Source organism: Terrapene carolina, unplaced genomic scaffold (assembly GCF_002925995.2).
Source record: "Terrapene carolina triunguis isolate 2854851 unplaced genomic scaffold, T_m_triunguis-2.0 Scaffold211, whole genome shotgun sequence".
Classification (NCBI taxonomy): Eukaryota; Metazoa; Chordata; order Testudines; family Emydidae; genus Terrapene; species Terrapene triunguis.
The window spans coordinates 18,182,929-18,204,337 of record NW_020664562.1 but is presented as its reverse complement, the minus strand read 5'-3'; the positions used below and the strand labels follow the sequence as shown (position 1 = coordinate 18,204,337).

Here is a 21,409-nt window from a genome sequence, read left to right as displayed (position 1 = left end):
CTGCCCTGCACCAGCAATCCCACATCATAACACAGCCCGCTGCCTGTGTCGCTGCCCTGCCCCACCCCACGTCACACCACACACCAGCCCACTGTTGCAGCTGGGCTGCTTTCTGTGCGAAGCTTCCAAAAATCCCAAGGTAGAGTATCACAGGCACAGGCCTTATTTAAATATGCACCCTTCTCTTCTCATAGAGGGAGACTACCACTGCATAAATATGTCCCTGCTTTCCTACCTGCCCTTTCTTTCTCCAGAAGTGAGGACTGTAAACTCTGCCTGTAGGTAACCACCATGTTCCTCACTGAGGGAGATTTGGGGCAGGTCTGAGTTTGTGCCAGTTGGAAGAAGGGAGATTTTTCGGTGAGTTTTCAAAAAAGCATCTATGTTCACTTGCAAGTGTGCACCCTTACTTGCACATGCAAATCAGGTAATTGTGTGCATAAATGGCTAGTTGGTTGTGTACCTATTTGCATGTTTGATTACCTGACTTGCACATTCAGTCATTGTAAAGGCACATGCATTTGCTGGTGCAGTTTTAGACTTCAGCCCTTCTTGTATAAAAAATTGGCCCTAAATGTCTCAGTGAAACACACACAGTGAAATCATCTGGCCCCAGAGCAAGATGGCTTTTTAGCATCTGTAAGTTTTTAATTACTATTGTGTAGCACCTATGTACTTATAGATTCTGTATAGGACAATAAACACATTAAATAAAACTAGAACCCACCCACCTCGGCAGAATGAGGGCAAATGTGGAGCAGGTGTGTCTTCTCAGAGGTCTTGTGATTTTACCTTAGGTCTTTCAATATTAGGTGTTTTTCTTAACGCTCCAGTTGCTGGATTCAAAAGTCTCCCCAAGAATCTCAGCTTTCATTTTTTATATAAAGTATAGTAAGTTTCTAGCCCTCATGGCTGCAGGCAAATATTTGAAAATGTGACCTTTGTGTATCCTAAAGGTTCAAACAGCAGAAGGCAAATAACTCATCTACATTTTATAAATCTTATGATTTTGGGGGAAGGAGTGTGACTCGTGATTTTTCAATGCTTAGGGTTGGCAATACTGTAAGATATAACAAATGCGTAGAGGGTTGACCATTGATATACAATAAACTTATCACTGTTTTGATACAAGTATGCAGTTGATACCAATAACACCTAAGGTTACTGTAATAGAAAGAAATAATAAAATATTTCTGTTCTCTTTTTAACTTGGGAACCTTGGCACATTTGACTGAACTTTGTATACAGTGAGTTCCACTGTTTTGTTGATGGTCAGTTGCACTTCCTGCCTCAGACCCTAGCAGGATGACATCACTCTCATGTACTGTTCTGGGGAGATCTTCCCTGTTCCTTCCCTGTATGCACATTCTGTCCCAGAGTCTGTAAAATGGTATTTATTTACTAGTAAGAGCAGTAGCCAAAAGTGAAACTGAAGAGATCTCAGGCAGGTGTATATACAGAGCATATCTTGATTTTTTTCCAGTTTTACTTATTTTATTTCCCACATATACACTATTTTTTTTTTTACCTCCTGCTTTTTTTTTCGAGTGGAGAAAAATTAGGGTGGGAAAGTAAAGAATTGTCCTGTCATTTTGAAACAAAATTTCCAAAAATGCAAATTTTTTTAAAGATGGAATAAACTTCTAATGGAAGAAATATCAACCAGCCCTAATGTTCAGTGTTGCTCTTAGATCATCCCAAAGGAGCTTTCTAATCTTCAGCTGGGGAATGAGAAAGTCACTTACAAAAATTCTAAGATTTAAAAACACCAAAAAACTATGTGGACATACTATTTAAGGGATCCCTTCTATAAGAAAGTTAGATGTTCAAAAATTAGTTAATGGAAAAAAGTTATGTAGATAATCAGTCCACTCTAGTTTAAGTCGTCATCTCGCTGCTACCACTTTTGGGCCCAAATTTTGCCCCTTCTCTTGAATGGGAGTTTTGTACGCTACTCAGATAGTGGAGTTTGGTCCTTTGGTTTGAGCAACAAATCCATGAAGGATTGACTCTTCTGGGAAACTTAAGGAGAAATAGGCACCAGTTTGCAGAGTGGGATGGGGGAGAGTAATGCTTCAATATTCCTAACGTAAAGCGTGGAAGTGTGGCAAGGAGGCATAATGCAGGTGCCTAAGGATGAAGAACACAATCCTGCAAATCCTTTGTTTATCTAAGGTTTATGCATGTGAGTAAAATTAGGCGCATGCATAAATTTGCAGGATTGTAAAGAGGGTTCATGAAAATGGAAACAAATATTCTTTGCTGGGTTAAAGTTAGGCTAAAATTTTCAGTGGTTATTTCGTCAGTTTATGAAAACAATGAAGTGGATCACCACATTAAAAAAAGTTACTCACTTTTGTTTATCTGCTAAAAGTACATACACCTCTACCCCGATATAACGCGACCCGATATAACGCGAATTCGAATACAACGCGGTAAAGCAGCGCTCCAGGGGGGCGGGGCTGCGCGCTCCAGCGGATCAAAGCAAGTTCGATATAACGCGGTTTCACCTATAACGCGGTAAGATTTTTTGGCTCCCGAGGACAGTGTTATATCGGGGTAGAGGTGTAGTCCAAATCCAATTTACGAATACTAGGACCAGGAGCTTTGTGGTAAATATTGTGTCATTGATGGGGATGGTGTTGCATAATAAAAGTCCGATGAATATATTCTGTAATACAAGCACGGTGTTGCCAACCACAAATGTTCAAAAATCATGAGTCAGGCCCCCAAGAGTCATGAGGGAGGCTTAAAAATCACAAGATTTAAAAAAAGAATGGAGGGGTGTTTATATTTGCTTTTTGTTTTTGAGTCTTCAGCATTCACATTCTCTAGCTTTTATCTACAACCATGAGTGCTAGAAATTTTTGAAAGCTGAGATTCTCATGTAATCAAATAACTCCAGGAGCTAGGGCTTTAAGAAGAGTACAGAAAATCACAATAGAAGGCAACAGTGCAACCAGTGATTACAAAGGGAGTTCTTGGCCTGATACTACAGTCCTAACACAGATACTGCTGCCAGGCATGAGGGTTCATGCATGGGGATCCATATGCAAAATTGTGGTCACAGGCAAAACTCACATTGAAGTCAATGGGATTTTGGATTGGACTCTCTGTACAGATATTTTTGTTGAAGGCTACTAGATGTCATTTGCTATATTTACAGCCTTGCTTTTTACTTTATCAAACCCGTCTTTGTGCTATAGTAAATTAATACCTTATTCTGAGACTTTTGGAATTACATATAATACTTTGCAGGATTGAGGCTGCACTGTTCATTCACCCAGTGGGCCAAATACTAATAGTTTATTAATAGTCATATTATGATAAGCGAGTAAATTTGGTTTTTTTATAATAATTGTAATTAATGAAAACATGTTTCTTAAAAAAAATCACATTCTGTGCCTGAAAATGGGAGAATGATAATGAAAACATATTTTTGTCAATAACAAAATTAAGATCTAAAATATTGATAGCATAGCAAACAATCCGACACTAGGGTTAATAAACCACTTGAGGGAGCTTTGTTTACCGAAAGATGTAAAAGGGTAGAAACCTATCTGGACACCGCACAATAGCTGTTTTGATCAAAGCTAGCGATGGGTCAGAGAAACTGCTTCATAAAAATCAGCATAGCTGAGAATACAGACTAACCGGAATATATCCCTGCTATGCCTATTCAGGCATCAGAGTTTCCATAATGTTTGAAAGAAAGGATTTCCCTCTTTCTTATCAGTGAAGCAGAGCAAAGCAGATATTCCTTCCCTCTGTTCTTTGAGAGTTAGAGAAAAGGATTTTCTTGTTCATTGAACCGCAGTTGACACATCCTGAAAAAATAAGTTTCTCTTGGATTTGAAGATTCTTTTTGGCACCTCCACTGCCCCAATTACATATCTCCCCCTCACAGCCATCAGAATTTGCACCTTGGCTGATGGTTCTGCAGAATCCAAGCATTAAACTGACATGCAGCCTGAACTACCCTCTTATTCCTAAAGATTGTCCCTCCATTAAGTCAGCGTAGCAGCATGTAGGTCGGAGAGCATGAGTAATCCTGTGCTGCAGCTGCCCATGCTGTACATGTTAAGTTGATAAATAAAGGACTTCAATCTTCCTGACATACAAAAAGAATGAACTTTCCCAGATGGGAGGATGGGGCAAGGATGGGCTGGTACAGAGACATGGCCAATTGATCCCACAAAGTGGGAGCAAACCAGCCACTGGGTTACTGCAGCCCTGAAGCTATAGTAAATGCTGTCTAGTGGCTCTGCTGCTACTCTTCAGTCAGAAGGATTTCTCTCTCCTCCCCCCAGCATGGAGGCCTGGAATCTCAGACCTGATTTTTCAAACATTTTTGTTCATGACTATTATTTTTTTGTGCTCATTTTATGGCAAATTATATCTGAGCTCTTGTATGTTGTAAAGCAAACTAGTTAATTTGACCATTTGATTAAGGTCAGATACTCTTTCATGCATCATTTGAAGAGCTTTTCTTTTTTTCCTCTTCTCCTTTGTGACCTTTCCAAAAGCCTCTTTCGTTTGACAGCATGTTGTAAAACTCAAGTACCTTTTCCAAATCATTCCACGTGAAGCATTATTTATTCTACTTTAGTTAAATATTACAGCTTCTCTGTGATTTAAAAAAAACCCACAAAACCAAAAACACTTGTGTTCTTTGTCTGGGGCACTGGAATCAAGCCAAGCAGAAACCATCAAGTAATTAAGCTGTAAAATAAAAGGGGTTTCCACTTCTCTAATATAGAAAAGAAGGTATTAATATTCCAGCACAGTTTCTTTTCAAGTCTGTGAGGCTGATTCATCTTCACCAGTTTTACACTGGTTTTACACACTTCTGACTTCAGTGAAGTTATCCTAGGTTTACACCAGTATAAATGAGGGCAGAATCAGGCCCAATGGCTTCAGAAGTGAGCTATCAGAGACAACGTGTGAAATCCTGGCTCCAGTGAAGTCGAGGGGAGTTTTGCCATTAACTTTAATGGCGTCAGGATTTCACTCAGAATCTTTCTTTTAAACTTTTAGTATTTACTACACAGTGCCAAAAAACATTTTGACACAGCTATAAAATTGTAGCCACTCAGTAGCATTGAGAAAATTATTTTAAAATCACTGAAGTGTTTATCAGTAGTTAAAATATGTATTTCAATCTTTTTGAAATATTTTGCTTATTAAAATCACTTTGTTTTATTATTGTTTAACCTTAGTTTAATAAGGGCTTGAAGCAGCTGTCCTTCCTGGCACAGAGAGTGTATGAAGTAACTTATGTAATTCAAATGGCTCGTTTTATTCCCTATGCTTTAGGTTTTTTTAATTTAATTCATAGCATTGTCTTTGATCTGTGAAAGTTGAATTGAAGAATAAGTTCCTAATTACTGAGTTAGAGATTACATTGACAATACACTAATTCAGATAGTCCTCTTTTGCTGTCAATCACTCTAATGTAATTAGAATATGTAGATTTCTGACTGCCTCAGAAATTATTTCCTCCACCCACCAGCCCCCACTGGAGATTGTAAAACTACAAATTTCTTATCACTGTATTTGGAATTGCTGGTGATTGGGGGAAGAATCTCTCCATCTCTAATACTCCCTTGTATTCTTTTCAAAATAGTTTGGCTTCTTCTATCATTCAGTAAGAACTAAACAATTGTTTATAGAGCTTCCTAAGTGAAACCACAAGACGGGGACTAACAAAACAGAAAAGCAAGGGGTGATTCTTGATTTACAGTGTTATAACTGTTGTTATATCTGTGTTGGTCCCACGATATTAGAGAGACAAGGTGGGAGAGATAATATCTTTTATTGGACCAACTTTTGTTGGTGAGAGAGACAAGCGTTAGCTCGAAAGTTTCTCTCTCACCAACAGAAGCTGTACAATAAAAGATATTACCTCACCCACCTTGTCTCTCAACGTTATAACGGACAACAGAATTTGGGTCTCTGACCTCTTCTTTTCTGTTGCTACCTAGATAGAGCATTGTAACCTCACCAGCTATTTTGAGGACCCTATAATATATAGAAACAATAAGGCAATATTAAAAAGTGCTTAAGTACGCCTCAAAACACTTCAAGCAAAAAAGCATATATTATATTTATATTTGTAGTCAAGCTGTTATTTCCTGAAAATACAATGCCTAGCATAGTGGTGCATGCCAGGGGCCTCTAGATGCTGCCACAATACAAATAAATAAATAATATAATAATATAATAGTAAAGGGTTGTTGGTACCGCCTTAACTGTGCTGGTGTTCAGAGCTTGAAAAATCGACTCAGTAGTAGAGAGTGGGGAACTTTCCCTGGTGAGTTGGTGGGGGAGGGGTGGATAAGCCAATTTCTGCAGAATTTAAGATTTCATTACAAATAAATTCTAACCCTTCTGGAATTGAATTTTAACCAGTGCAGTGCTGTCTTCATAAGTCTGAGAACAGACAGCTCCAATGTGTCTGCTTCTGCTTAAGCTTTCCTAAACTGCATAGGGAAATGAACATAGCCTATGGGTCAGTGTGTAACTCTCCAGAATCATGTTAATTGGCAAGCAGCACAGACAGGCACTTGAGTTATTCATGAGGGAGGAGGACCCCAAAACTAGAAGGTAGGGAGGACTTTGGGTATCAAAGACCAATACTTCACTACTCACAACAACCAGGAGACTGGAGGGATAGAAGAGCAGCTGAGGGATGGAGCTTCACATTTTTTAAGACACTTTTTAGCCAGAGGCTGATGTAAAAGACAGAGCCCATAAGTGGGTCCAAGAACACCATTCTGTTTCCACCCCATGCCGTTTTTTTGTGTTTGCCTCTGGCTAGTTAGGAACCTGGTAAATTTGTCAAGGTCTGATGGTGTTTCTGGAGTAGGAGAGAGAAAACAAATAGTAAGAGAGACAGAACAGGGGTTGAGAGATCACTTTCTGCAACTGATCATTGCCTTTCTGCTGCTATGCTTTCTTTTACCAAAACTGCTCTTGGTCAGGAGGCCACAAGGCTTGGGGTGACTGGACATTTTAAAATGCCTGTGAACATTAGTATATACTGACTGCAAGGTGAGCAGCTATGAAAACCTTTACTTGTTTATGTCCTGACTTCAGTATTTAAATCGGCAACTTAAATTGTAGCCATAACCAGGCAAGTGACTATAAAAAAAAACAGCACCTTATTCTGCAGAAGTGATCCCTGTAACTGATTTAGTCTTATCCACTGACTTGGATAATAAAAAAAAAAAATGTTTTTTATTAACTTGCACTGATTTCAGCATTCAAGGTTAGGACATACAGTATCATCAATTTGCAATATGGCAATTTGCTTATGACAATATAATATTTCCTGTACTATTCTCTGTTCCCTTCATTAAAATGCTTAATATTTCTGGAGCAATCATTGCTCTTTCACTATAACATCTCAGTCTTGTTCGTGAGAGGTTACAGATAATTCAGAACCTGTTGGTGCATACAAATATTTTAAATTGTACCTTCCAATGTGCATTATCTTGCATGTGTCCACACTATGTCCTGCAGTTTTGTTACCCATTTTTCTAGTTTTGTTAGGTTACTTTTAGAGGTGCTCAGTCCTTTCTAATCTGACCAACATAAGAAAGGGCCTCCTCCTGCTCCCACTGAAATCAATGGAAGTGGCAGCAGGATTGGGCTCTAATTTTGTGTCATCCACAATTTTGCCATGTTGCTTTTTGCACCTCTTTCAGATCAAGAAATTTATGGAACATTGGTCCTGGTACCAAGCTCTATGGCATGCTTCACTATTAATCTTATTCCATACTGAGAATTGGCTGTTTATTCCTTCTCTTTGTTTTCTATCTCAACTAGTTTCTTGTTGTAATCTTGACAGAATTTTACTTCTCACCCTTGGTTACCATGTTTCCTTAATAGCCTCTTGTGATGAACTAAATGCCATGTCTACAAATCACTCTCTCTCTCTCTCTCTCTCTCATTCATCCATCAGTTCAGTAGCTCTGACCTAGAGAAGCTGTAATTGATCCTTGAGGCCCTCCAGATACTTCACTTGCTACATACATTCCAAACATGGCCACTCTCCAGGCAGCAGTATATTTGCACTTAGGCAACAGAATGAGCATGCTATTATATCCTGACTAAACTGTTGGCCTGGTCCCTCCATTACTTCCCCCTGATTTCACCCGGTTCCAACTTGGTGCTTATTTACTTTACTTTAAAAACTTGCTAAACACCCAAATAACTTATTTTAAAGGGTACCTGCAAATGGGAAAAAAAGTGCACCTTTTTTGCTACCATTTATAAATAAAGCAGGCCTGAAGGGTCTTGTATTTTGGGGGAGAAGTTGGGGGAATTTACAGTATGTATGAAATGGAGGCCTAAATATTTGTACCAAGTTCATTCTAGTGCCAAGAATTTCTGTGCAAGTGTGTCCCTCTCCCCAGGTGAATTCTACGGACTCTTGATTGATTGCAGCCATATTCCCATACCCATGTTCTGAAGAAAGAGGTTTATGAAAAACCCATGAGGCCTCCTGGAACTCTCAAAGCCAAATTCCATCCTCAATTGCATTTCCATTTGGATTAGAGTATGTGGTGTGAGTGCTGCCACCTAGTGGGGAGTAAGAGGAAAGGGAAATAGTATAAAAGTACCATTGCTCTCATTTTTGGGAGGGGAAAACTCTATAAAAAGGTACTTCCTTTCAAAACAGATCCTCTTGTGCTATTCCCACATGACTTTGTTTGTTTTACAAAGACTGGCTCACGTGGATGGTTTCCTAGCTACAAGAACATTCTCTCCATTTGTCCAAATTCATGATCAGGTCCACAAATTATCCGTAATTTAACAGCAGAAAGTTAACCAGCTTACTCTCATGCTGGCTTCTCTGGCACTTCTTGTTCATGTGACACGGACACAAATTGTGTCACTGGTACTCATCCATACAGTAAGAGGGACAGTAAGAATTCTACACCCTCACCCAATGGGGAAGTGATTCTCACTTGAATGAAACATAGCACCAGTAAATAGTCAGTTTCCATTGCCCAAGATTAGTTAAGTCCAAAAAGTAAACAGTTAACATTAATAATGAAAAGTACATTCAATTTTTAAAGCAATCACTTTTAATAATCAAAAATGTTATTAATATAGATGAAGACATTTTAAATATGTGATTTTTAACCTAATAGTGGTAATTTTAACTGAAAGTAGTTTTGTATAATATAAAAATCCAGTTTGTATTTTCTTTCTTTGACAATTTTCTTACATAAAAGAAATAACATAAAGCAATCTCCAGATGGGCAATGGAGTGGTAAGAGTTAAATATAACAACTTTGAAATGAATGGTAAAACAAACCAAGTATATTTAATTTTAGTCGTTCACTGTGCTTTTATGATGTACAAAGATGTTTTAAAACTTTTTGTTTAAAAAAGTGTTTTTCTGCCTGTGAGGTACCCCTGGTGTTATCTGGACTGGTGATCTGCTAGGTCACTCCAATCCTCGACTCTGGGACCCAGCCTTACCCTGCTCTGTTGTGAGAACCCCCACTCCGGGGCAGTTCACGCACAGCCTCTAGCATGTAAGCTGCTCCCAGTTACATGAGTAAGCATTTTTGGCCAGCCGCTGTTTGGATTGTGCAACCAAAGGACACTAGCCAATATCTCCGGTCCCAGATACAACCCTAGGAGCCTCTGTCTTGCAGTGTCCAGTTATGCCTGCTGGACGCTGCAAACTTATATGAGTTCGTCAGTTTAACAAAGAAATTGATATGTACCAGGCTTGTTATCCCAAGGGGAGTCTCTGACACGCTTCAAACCAAACGCACTGCTTCAGGTAGAATAAACAAACAAATTTATTAACTACAAAAGATAGATTTTAAGTGATTATAAGTCAAAGCACAACAAGTCGGATTTGGTCAAATGAAATAAAAGCAAAACGCATTCTAAGCTAATGTTAACACTTTCAGTGCCCTTACAAACTTAGATGCTTCTTACCACAGGCTGGCTGGTTGCCCTTCAGCCAGGCTCTCCCCTTTGATCAGTGCTTTAGTCGCTTGGTGGTGGTGTCTGTAGATGGAGGTGGAAGAGAGAGCCAGCATGGGAAACGTCTCTCCCTTTTATCATGTTCTTTCTTCCTTCTTGGCTTTGCCTCCCCGCCCCCTTTAGGGTAAGGTGAGCATTACTTCATCGTAGTCCCAAACTGACCAAGGGAAGCGGGGTGACTCACTCGAGAGTCCAACAGATCCTTTGTTGCTGCCTAGGCCAGTGTCCTTTGTTCCTGTGAGGCTGGGCTGGGTTTGTCCCATACATGCCCTGATGAGGTATGAACTGCCCCTCCGTTCCTGGAGAGTTTTGCCTGGGCATTTTTTTAAGCCATGAGGACACATTTTCAGCTTCATAATTATATATATATGAAATTACAACCTATAACATTACTATAACAACAATGATCAGTGCATCATGAGCCTTCCAAAGACACCCGACATTACAAACTTTGCATTGGATACCACACAATCGTATAAGGATGAACATGGTGGTGCAGGGTGTTTCCCTGAGGTACAGAATGTCACACTGCTCCACCCCCTTTTTTCACCTTTTGAATATCATGTTTGGAGCATAAAGCCTCTACTTCCTTCTTTGCCAGAGGTCCTTGGCAAGTTCTTTGGAAGAGGTGAATAGTGATGTCACATGAGGCTGTAACCTAAGCTGCAGCAGTCTCTCTCTCCCCCTCCCTCTCATGTATCTCCCTCCCCCCCAACTGAGATAGAAGGGGTGCTGATTCATAGACTTTCTTCAGGTCCTCTAATATTCTTGCCAAGGACCTCCAGCAAAGAGAGTGATATGAAGACCTGATTATGCAGAACATAAGCAAGAGGAAAAACAACAGGATAAAAGGGTTATTTGCAAATCATCTTTGAGGTAGTCTTTATACGTTATAAAGAAACAGAGAAGAAACGTGTTTTTTTTTTTTTTGCTGTTCACATTTACAGAAGTTTCATATACTGTGTGCTCAGTTCCCTGTACTCAGTGCATGAAAGGAAGTCCTTTGCATTCTAGTACATAATTATATTCTAAGGCTGTATGTAATAGGAAGTATGACAAATGTTGTTTGTCTTGGAGACATTGAGAATGTATCTTTTCATTTTCCTATTTGAAACTAAAAACAAATCACATTTAATCAGAAGGGTAACTTATTGTCAAACTTTAATGCTCAGTTTTAAGCCCCAGTGCTGCAAACAGATGTGCTGATGCAGACCTTTGCCCCAAACACACCAACTCCAGTGGACCTCAGCAGGATTCCATGTGAGTCTAAGAGCCTGCATCACTGCATCAGTTTGCAGGATTAGGATCTCTGCCTTGTTTCAGCAAAGTATTTAAGCACATCCTAACTTTAAGCACATGTAGTAGTAGTCTCATTGGCTTCAGGGGCACTACTGTTGTGGTTAAAGTTAGGCACAAGCTTTAGTACCTTCCCGAACTGGGGTCTAAACCAGCAATAGCTCTCAAGTATACTATGATGATCATTATTGTAGCTATTTTTTCAGCTCCTAAGGTATCTAGATAGATTAGCATTGTAGATTTTTAACTCTCTTTGTATGAAGGTATTTTAAATGTTAGTTTTGTAATTATTGACCTCATAGTAAATTAACTCTTTTTCCTGCACCTGTTTAATATTTTTAAAAATATTGCCTTCTTTCCCGTAGCTGCATAACTATAAATGATACATTGAACATTTTATGCAAATATTAAGTCCCTAGTTTATACAGTAAAATGGTTAGTCTCATACAAAGTTTATTTCTGCTGGGAACATTTGTCCTCAAAGGTAATCATCTCCTTTTGATAGATCACATTTGCCTCATACCTTTATGTGAAACGCCAAAAAAAAAAAAAAAAAAAAAAAAAGTCACAAGCCTCATTTACTGGGAGAAGGATTCCAAAATCTAATATTATTGATCAACAGTTAATCTTTTTTAATTTATTTGGTAACAGCTTATATAAGTTTATTACAAGCTCTTCATCAGAGTAATACAGGTTGATTTATTAAAAACCTAAAATAAGGTATCAAAGGAAAAAAAGAACATTAATGTTATTTGTGTTCAGTTTACTTACTGTTAATTTATACTTTTTGCCAGTGTGCTGCACATATCATCCTTATCAGTTATGAAGTTAAAGTTCCATCAAGGTATAATAAGCACTGGAAGTAATTTCAATTGAGTTAACAAAAGGGACAAAATGAAAATCATTTAAAACTGGCTCACACCAGCAATTCTTCGTGCACTATTAACTGCTAAGATCTAGTCACAAAACATTATTCCGAGAAGAAAAGGTTTAGTGAACCCTAGAAATTGGATTTGATTTATGCCAGAAAATCTGCCTTTTCACTGCTTGAGATTTCTATGGAAGAAAGCCACAGTCTTTTACCAAATGGTTTCTAAGGAAACATCTTATAGCAGAGCATCTGAAAACAATTTGGTTGTTAATGAGAAATAGTTCTCATGATGGTGGGAAAGTGTTGAGTGAAAGAAAAGGCTGCAAGATTTGGCAGTCTGTCCATAAAGGCATTTAAATAAATGTGTGCGGCAGTTCATCTTATGAAATTTCTACATGGATTACACATTCATAGCCTGCCTTTCAAATGTCCAGGTTCAATTTCAGAGCTGTTCTTCTAAATAGATAAACTATACAAAGAGGTTATGAGCAATAGGTAGAAACATTTGTATATGAAAGCTGGATACTTCAAATAGCATATCAGAGCCCATGTCACCCTGCAGCAGAGGTCTTTGCTTGCTCTGGGTCACACTGTGACTTTTAAAAACAGAACTGCGTTAGTGGGTTGGCGGTTGCTGAGTAGCGTCCAGTGACAGTGAGTGGAGGCATTCTTCCTGAAGAATGCTGAGGCATGCAGGGCCTCTGTGGTTGCTATGGGGAGTACTCTCAGAAGTGGCTTTTATATGTCCTTTTCAAAAGTCCTGATTAGAGAAATGCTAGCTGATATGCAGAGCAAGGGCTGAATCTTGTAGTAGAACATCGGAGGGCAAATCCACACTACAGTGCTACATTAGCGCAGCTGCACCGATGCAGCTGTGCCGTTGTAGCACATCTGGTGAAGATGCGCTATTCCAACGGGATATTCCAGCATAATTACTCCACCTCCACAAGACGCAGAAACTATGTTGGCGGGAGAGCATCTTCCGCCGACATAGCACCAGTGGAGACAGCGCTTAAGTTGATGTAACTTGTGTCGCTCAGGTGGATGTCTTTTTCACACCCCCGAGTGATATAAATTGCATCTTAAGTGGTAGTGTAGACCAGCCCTCAGAGTCCTTATCCTACCCTGCCCAGCCACGCCCTGGGGTCTGGAGTGCCTCTGTCAACAATGGCTCGCCCCCCCCCCCCCCATCCCTTTGCCCCATTGCTCTCAGGAAGCATAAACAGCAGCATTCTGGCTTCCCCCAGCATGGATACACAAAAAGTGGGAAAAGGGTCCTTCCTTCTTCCGCATTAGCACAGCTAGAATCGAACTGCTTTTTGCCTTTCAGTGGCTGAGTGGAGTTGTAGAGAAGCTCTGTTGCTTCCTTTTATTCCTCCTTATATGCAAGTCTACCAGTTTATTTTAACTTGGGCTCCAGAGGAGGACAACATTCTAGAATACATCTATGCACTCAACAGTAAATGAAATCCTGCAAACAGAGCTGAAAAAAATATAGATATGTAAAATTCCTCTTCCTTAAGTTCTCCCACAGGTGAAAGAAAGTTCAGGTTGGTTTCTCTAGTTACATTTTACATATTTCTTCATTGTTCCTTAAGAGAAATACTTTTCTGTAAAGAGTTTAGATTAAAAAAAGGTTGGCTTCCAACAAGACCACAACTATCCTTGGAAATCGTATTGAAAACCATTTTTATTAAATCATTTTAATTACCACTTCAGGGGGAATCATTGCTGAAAACCATTGTGAGCAAAGGCTTGGTGTCCTTGGGTGAAATCCCACATTGTTTTCAGTAGGGCAGGATTTCACCCCTAGTGTAGACAAGACTTTAAACAGCAGCCAGGCTGTAGTGGCAGGTTTTTATGTTGGGAAGTTTGGAATATCTATGCCCACCAACAGAAAATAATATTTATTTTAAACAAGAGTACAGCAGGAGTTTGGCAGGTTCTCAGGCCCTTAATAAGGTGTAGAGCAAAGTCCACTTGAGTTGCACATAAACATTGATACGGTGCTGATTTTCAAATTAAATGTGTGTGTAGGAAGAGAAGGAAAAACAAGTGAATTTTTGAGAAGAAAAAGCATGTGGGGGAGCTCTAGCTGCCCTTCCCTGAAATATTCTTGAAAAAGATGCAGTCTCAATGCCAAAAATACTCTCCCCAGTGGATTTTATCTTTATCTTAAGTGGAACAATGTAGATTTTCCATGTTGTTTGTGTAAATGCATGGATCAGGTATAAATGAGGCAGTGCCTGTTGTCTCTATGGATAAAAGCTACTGTTTGCGGCACCTCTCCTTTTTTATTTTCTGCCATTTTCTGTCCTGTTTGCCTACTCTGCTCTCTTTTTCCTCTTCCTGTCTCTCCTTCTTCTGATTCTCTCCTCCTACCTAGTTTCTGACTTCTCAAGCTTCTTCCTTTCTGCACTGCCCCTTCCAATCTGTTAATGACACCAGCCATAGATACCCTGATTGTCCATTTCTCCCACAAGTCACCATGTGACTTTATCCACACAGCTCTCTACACGTGGAATACCCTACCAATTGGGATCCACCAAGCCACTGCATTCTCTTCATTCAGAACCCTTCTTAAGATTAATATCTTTCACAATGGCCACAACAAGTGAGTAAGCAATAATAATAATTACAATAAAAAAGATGTAATTGGCCATTTGAAATGTGTCCAGGCCTAACTTAAAGTAACTTCAAGATCTTATTGTTGTAACCCTTGACTTTCCTCTCCTTATTCCTTTACTACCTTTTGCCTCCACTAGTCACACAGAGAGGAAAAAGGGAGGGAGGCGAGCCCCATTAATGGGGTTTGGCAATGACAGCATATCATCACTTTTATTGCAGGTTGCATAATGCATTGGTATCTTAGTGCTCTATCCTCACAAAAGGGAACTCTCTGCTCAGGAAAAAAAAAAGACTGTAGTTCTGCTGTGCCTGAGTATGCCTCTGATATCTTAACATCTGTTTGGGCTGTGCACTTTTCTTTTTTTTAACTGATTTACTTCTGCAGAGTTGGCCAAAGCATTGTCCATATAACACAATCTGACCAGTGTCTTCCCTCATTTATAATATAGAGTTTGTGGCATATAGAGACTGTACACTAAAGCTGGTTTGGAAATGGGGGGGGGAAATACATGAAAATGATCAAAAATTTGTTTCCATTTTTTTGTTGAAATTTCCCTACTAGTTCTACTACAGTCCTATCATTTCCCTGGGTTGCACTTCTGTATTAAAGATGAGAGGAGCTGCAGTTCTCCATTGTATGTATGTTAGCTGCTGCTCTTGGATTTCTGGCAAGTTGTCAATGTATTCCTCACTTGAGCAAAATCTAGATTTATTTGGAACATATATTGAGTCCTACAATGAGATTAATATAAAAATATTGTGTGAAAATTATATAGAGTGACAATTTCATAACAAAATGAAACTTTTTGAGTCCAGCTGGTACATATGAAATCTCTGTGCTGTTCCAAAGCAGATAAGACACAATGGATTACTTATGATGGGATGCTAAATACAGCTTTCATAAGTGACCCTGTTATTGAAACATAAACCATCATATAGCAATAAGAGTGTTTGTGGTTTGTACTGCAATAGGTGTAGAAAGTTAACATGAGGCTGTCTGGCTCTGTGATAGCATCTTTAGTTACACTTTTTAAACTTTTTTACACTGTGTTAAAAGTAATGCAAAAACAGACATATCACTGTTTAATTTTAATGCAGTTTGATGTAATAAGAATGCTCTGGTTGAGTAATTAATCAGATACCAGATCAGATAACTTCTGATAAATTAGCATGCTCATGGACTCTACATATGCTTTTCTTTCCCATGGTCAGAGTCATGTAAAGACTTACACATGTACGTAGACCCATTGACTTCAAGGACATAAAGTTAATAATAGTAAAACAAGAGTACCACAGTGGAAAATCAGACCCTATTATTTTAGATATTACAAGGTTATAAATTAATATGAAACTGGATCATTTTTCATATTAGCACACACAGCTTTAGGATCTAGTTCTCCAAGGAAAAAAAGTAGTGCCTGGTACTCCTTTACATTACTATTGACCCAAAGCATCTCTAGCAAAATATCTACAACTTCCAGTGAAGGAGGAGAGAGAAGGGTAAGGGAGCTGCTTGGTAGACCTGCTGAGATTTGGACAGCAAACTCTGGGGAGGAAGGGGATGGAGGTTACTTAATTTTTTGCTCTTTAGCATGTTATCCCTCTCATAATTGCTCTTCAGCCTTTACCAACTACATTATAAAAACAGTTCCTCTGGCCACCTGAACTTTGGTGTAGTTGGATTCTTGTGTGGCACTGTTCCTGGAGTGCCAGAGCAAGGGCTCGACTGAACAGACTTTAATGATTGAATTGCTAATATCAAATTGCATGAAAACCCATGCATGTGGTTTCTTTAATTGAGGAAAACTTGCCTGGTGTTGTCTCTTAATCAAATGTAATTAATTCATATATTAGGTTGATCAGAGGACTCTAAAGAAAAAATGCATTGACAGCAAAGAGCTTTTTGGGTGAAGAAGAGGTAGAATGATTGTCTGGTCTTGCAGATTATTATTTTAAACTTGTGAAAAACAAAGGGCCACATTTTTTCTTGAAATACATACATGCAACTCCGTGGGAATTAGTTATATATCTGAAACAAAAGTTAGCACCAAATACTCCAAAAAGAAGTTACTTTAAAGAATCATAGAACCGTAGCGTTAGAAGGGACCCAAGGGTCATCTAGTCTAATCCCCTGCCAAGATGCAGGATTTGTTGTGTCTAAACCATCCAGCCTCCTTTTGAAAACCTCCAGCGAAGAAGCTTCCACAACCTCCCGAGGCGTCTGTTCCATTGTCCTACTGTTTTTACAGTTAGGAAGTTTTTCCTGAGATTTAATCTAAAGCTGCTATGCTGTAGTTTGAACCCATTGCCTCTTGTCCTGCCCTCTGTGGCAAGAGAGAACAACTTTCCTCCATATTTTTTATGGCAGCCTTTCAAGTATCTGAAGACTATCATATCCCCCGCTTAATCTCCTCTTTTCCAAACTAAAGTTCCTTCAGCCTTTCCTCATATAGCTTGTATTCCATCCCTTTGATCATCTTTGTCACTTGCCTCTGGATCCTTTCCAGTTTCTCCACATCCTTTCTATACATTGGTGACCAAAATTGGACACAGTACTCCAGCTGAGGCCTAACCAGCGCCGAGTAGAGCGGTACTATCACCTCCTGTGACTTGCATGCTATGCCTCTGCTAATGCAACCTAAAATTGTATTTGCATTTTTTGCAACAGCGTTGCATTGCTGGCTCATGTTGAGGTTGTGATCCACCACAACTCCCAGATCCTTCTCAGTAGTGCTTCTGCCAAGCCACTTTCCCCCCACTCTATATTTGTGTGTTTGTTTTTTCTTCCCTAAGTGTAGTATCTTACCTTTGAATTTCATTTAATTGTTTAGCCCAGTTCTCAAATTTATCAAGATCCCTCTGAATTTTAGCTCTATCCTCCAAAGTATTGGTAACCCCCCGCTAGCTTTGTGTCATCTTCAAACTTGATCAGTATGCTCTCTATTCCTACATCCAGGTAGTAAATAAAGATGTTAAACAACAACAGACCCAGATAGTACATTCAAATAATGGTAAAAGTCTGACTTAACAATAAACATTTAAAAAAAAAACCAACCAACCAAAAATAAAGAAAAAATAAATAAGTTCAGAGTTAAGGCTATACCTCTATCCTTAACTCGTCTTTGTGCCCTTCTGAATTACAGCACATGTGGTACTGCAACAGTATGAACAATATGAGAAGCCTGCAATTCCTAGAATCCCTAGTCTGAGTAGCATTATTAGTTCTTTAATTCCTGGTTTTCATGATATCAGTTGTTCATAGTATTTACTACTCTCTCTAATTGTTGAGGGACTTTTTACATTTTCTGTAGCTATGTGATATGGCTAATTTTAATTTACAGATACTGTATTCAGAGAATTCCTCCCTGTTGTCTGTTAATTTCCTCTGAACATATTACACACTTGATCATTAGAAGAGAAACAATAACAAACTGAAATCTCCACAATTCCCCATCATAAAAGGGTTAAAAAATAAAAGTTTATGTGTCCTAAATATTCTTACTTGAATGCATTATGCATGAAAAGGGTCTGAGCCCATGTGCAAGACCTCTGAATGAACTTCATTCATTCCGTACTTGGAAATGTCTATTCAACCACAAACAGACACAATAGTTACAACCTAATTTATTTGGTGTCAAGAGTAGCTTATTAAAAGTGAAAAGATGATTATGTAAAAGTGTAGTAACTTTTTTGTGGTAGTTATATAATTCTACATTCCTTTAACATCTCATGGTGTAATTATATAAGGATATTCTTTTTAAATGGTCAAAGTGTGGTAATATATATTCATTTAAAATTTCTAAACAGTTAATATGAAGCTTTTGCAACATCTAGTATATGAACATAATTTGTTTTAGCTTTGTGAATTTTAATGTGAAACAAATATACGCATACTCATTTCTGGATCTTCTGTGAACAAACTCTCATATTATTCATATTTACTGCCAGTGTTTAATACCCGCCCCGTGTTTTTTCACTTTTAAAATATTAAACTTTATTTCATATTTGAAGAAGTAAAAGATTTGTTGTGCAACAGTACAGTATTATCCATTCATTAAGCCTGATTCTGATTTTACTTGCACTGTTTAAAATCAGGAGTCCCTCCACTGAAGTCAGTGGTGTTACATCAACTTAAAGTTAGTACACCTATCAGGTTAAATCTGTTTTGTTTAAAATTGGCATGGTGTAATGGGAGAGATTAGGCAGCTACCTAATCATGACCTTCATTCTGAGATAGTGATTGGACATACTGTTACAAGAATTTTAGGAGAATCTAGCTTGCTTTATTCATGCAACATAGGAATTCCCTAAACTCTTCTCATTCCAACACCGATTGTTTAAAACAGTGATTCCCAACGTATTTACCATCGTGGGCCACATATGCTGTTCTCTGTGTGTTATGTGGGCCACATCCACGCAATATATATACTAACTGTACGACCCTGAGGATGTCGCATGGGCCACATCTGTGCGCTCATTGAGCTGCAAGCAGCCCATGGGCCATGGATTGACAACCACTGGGGTTTAGAAAGTTCCAAGAGGCAGAGTCTCATGGACCAGGGTGGGCAGTGACTCCCACTTTTCCCGCTATCCAGGAATAGTGGATACTAGGGTGAGGGTAGAAAAAACACTATTATTTTATATATTTCCCGTAATTCTCCCTTGTGATAACCCTAGTGACTATACACCAGGGGTGGGCAAACTTTTTGGCCTGAGGGCCACCTCTGGGTATGGAAATTGTATGGCGGGCCATGAATGCTCAGAAAATTGGAGTTGGGGTGCAGGAGGGGGTGAGGGCTCTGGTTGGGGATGGGGCCAAAAATGAGGCGTTCAGGGGGTGGGGGGGGTCGGGGTGCAGGAGGGTGCTCCAGGCTGGGATCAAGGGGTTCGGAGGGCAGGATGGGGATCAGGGCTGGGCAGGGGGTAGGGGCAGGGGAGAGGCTCAGGGGTTCAGGCTCCAGGCGGCGCTTCCCTCAAGCAGCACCCAGAAGCAGCAGCATGTCCCTTCTCCAGCTCCTACGTGGAGGCACAGCCAGGCGGCTCTGCACGCTGCCCATCGGCAGGCACTGCCCCTGCAGCTCCCATTGGAGCACCGGAGGGGGGCCATGCTGCTGCTTCTGGGAGCTGCGTGGAGCGGCCCCCGACCCTGCTACCCGGCTGGAGCGCCGAAGGGGGGCAAGCCCCAGACCCTGCTCCCCAGCGGGAGCTTGAGGGCTGGCTTAAAATGGCTGATGGGCTGTAGTTTGCCCACCCCTGATATATACAGTATACTTATCTGGTAAAGGTGTGGATCTTTGTGTTCAGTGTAAAATGAAACAGGTTTGGAGGATGGAGAAAACCAGCAGGGGATACGTCACTTGAATAATATTCTTCTGCAACCTGGAGTCCTTTATCCCTTTTAGGTTCAACAATGACTTGGTTATCATGTAGGGCCTGATACTGCAATTTGTATTGATGCAGGCAGACTGCTGTGCCCATGGAGAGCCCCAATGAGGAGCCTTAATGCGGATGCAGCAATCTGCCTGCCCACTGTCAGTTACAGGACTAGGGCCTTTGATAGCAGTCATAGTCTTAGAAACTCATTTTTATGAGTTCCCCAAACAGAGATTGTGGAAAATATTGCTGTTGGGAAAAGACTGTGAAGGGGTGGGTGGCTCTTAGCAGGAAAAACAACTAATAGGAAGATAGAAGATAAAACAGCCCCCTCTTCACACTCACAAACACTCTTTATCTAATAGACCTTCTGCTAATGGCTTTTCCTGCTAAGTATTCTCATCCTTCCATCCCCTTGACATGTAAAATACATTTATTTAGTACATCCAATGAATGCCTAGGCAGTGCAAATTACACTGTCTTATCATTTAAACCCCATTTATGTCCATTTTCTATCCCAGGGGTTCTCAACCTTTTTGTTGCTGAGGCCCCACTCAGCATGCTGTAAAAACGCCAGGGCCTGGCAGGGGAATGGGCGGGGGGAGTGCAGGGAACAGGCTCCGGGTGGACCCTTGGGCATAGGAATAGTTTTACTTCTATTTGGGGGAGGGAGGGGGAAGGCTGGCAGGACTTGAGCCAGCTCCACACAGCACAGTCCAGGGAGGAAGCACCACCTCCACCCCCAGACTCCCTCAAGAGGCCACCCAGCTTGTCTGGGCTGTGGGGGAATGCAACCAAAATATATAACTCCAAGGGGTACTCAGTTTAAAAAGTTTGAAAACTGCTCAGGGTGCTGGGAGGAGGTAGATAGGGGTGTGTGCAGGCAGGGGGTAGCTCAGCGTGCAGGCAGGGGGTAGGTAGGGGTGTGTCCAGGCAGGGGGGTAGCTCAGGGTGCAGGCAGGGGGTAGATAGGGGTGTGTGCAGGCAGGGGGGTAGCTCAGCGTGCAGGCAGGGGGTAGATAGGGGCTCTATATGGGTGAGGGGGGGCTCCCTGTGCAGCTCTCAGCTTCAGGGGGGGGGGCTGGCGACGCTGGGGCTCCCAGCTTCAGCACCCTGCTGCTCCTGGCTTGGGCGGGGGGAGGTTTGCTGATTTCAGCCCCATGTCGCTCCTGGTTTTAGGGGCTGGGGTGCGGGAGAGAAATTTATATGGGAATTACACTATTTACG

At 40.3% G+C, this 21,409-nt stretch overlaps 1 protein-coding gene across 1 annotated transcript in view; it reads left to right on the top strand.

Annotated features, from left to right (window-relative positions):
• Window positions 1–21,409, top strand: part of LOC112108752 (uncharacterized oxidoreductase ZK1290.5-like) — a 91,613-nt gene that overhangs the window by 21,066 nt on the left and 49,138 nt on the right. Inside the window, exon 2 of the mRNA XM_029912439.1 lies at window positions 307–360. Coding sequence (XP_029768299.1) covers window positions 307–360 — 54 coding nt within the window. The remainder of the gene's footprint in view (window positions 1–306; window positions 361–21,409) is intronic.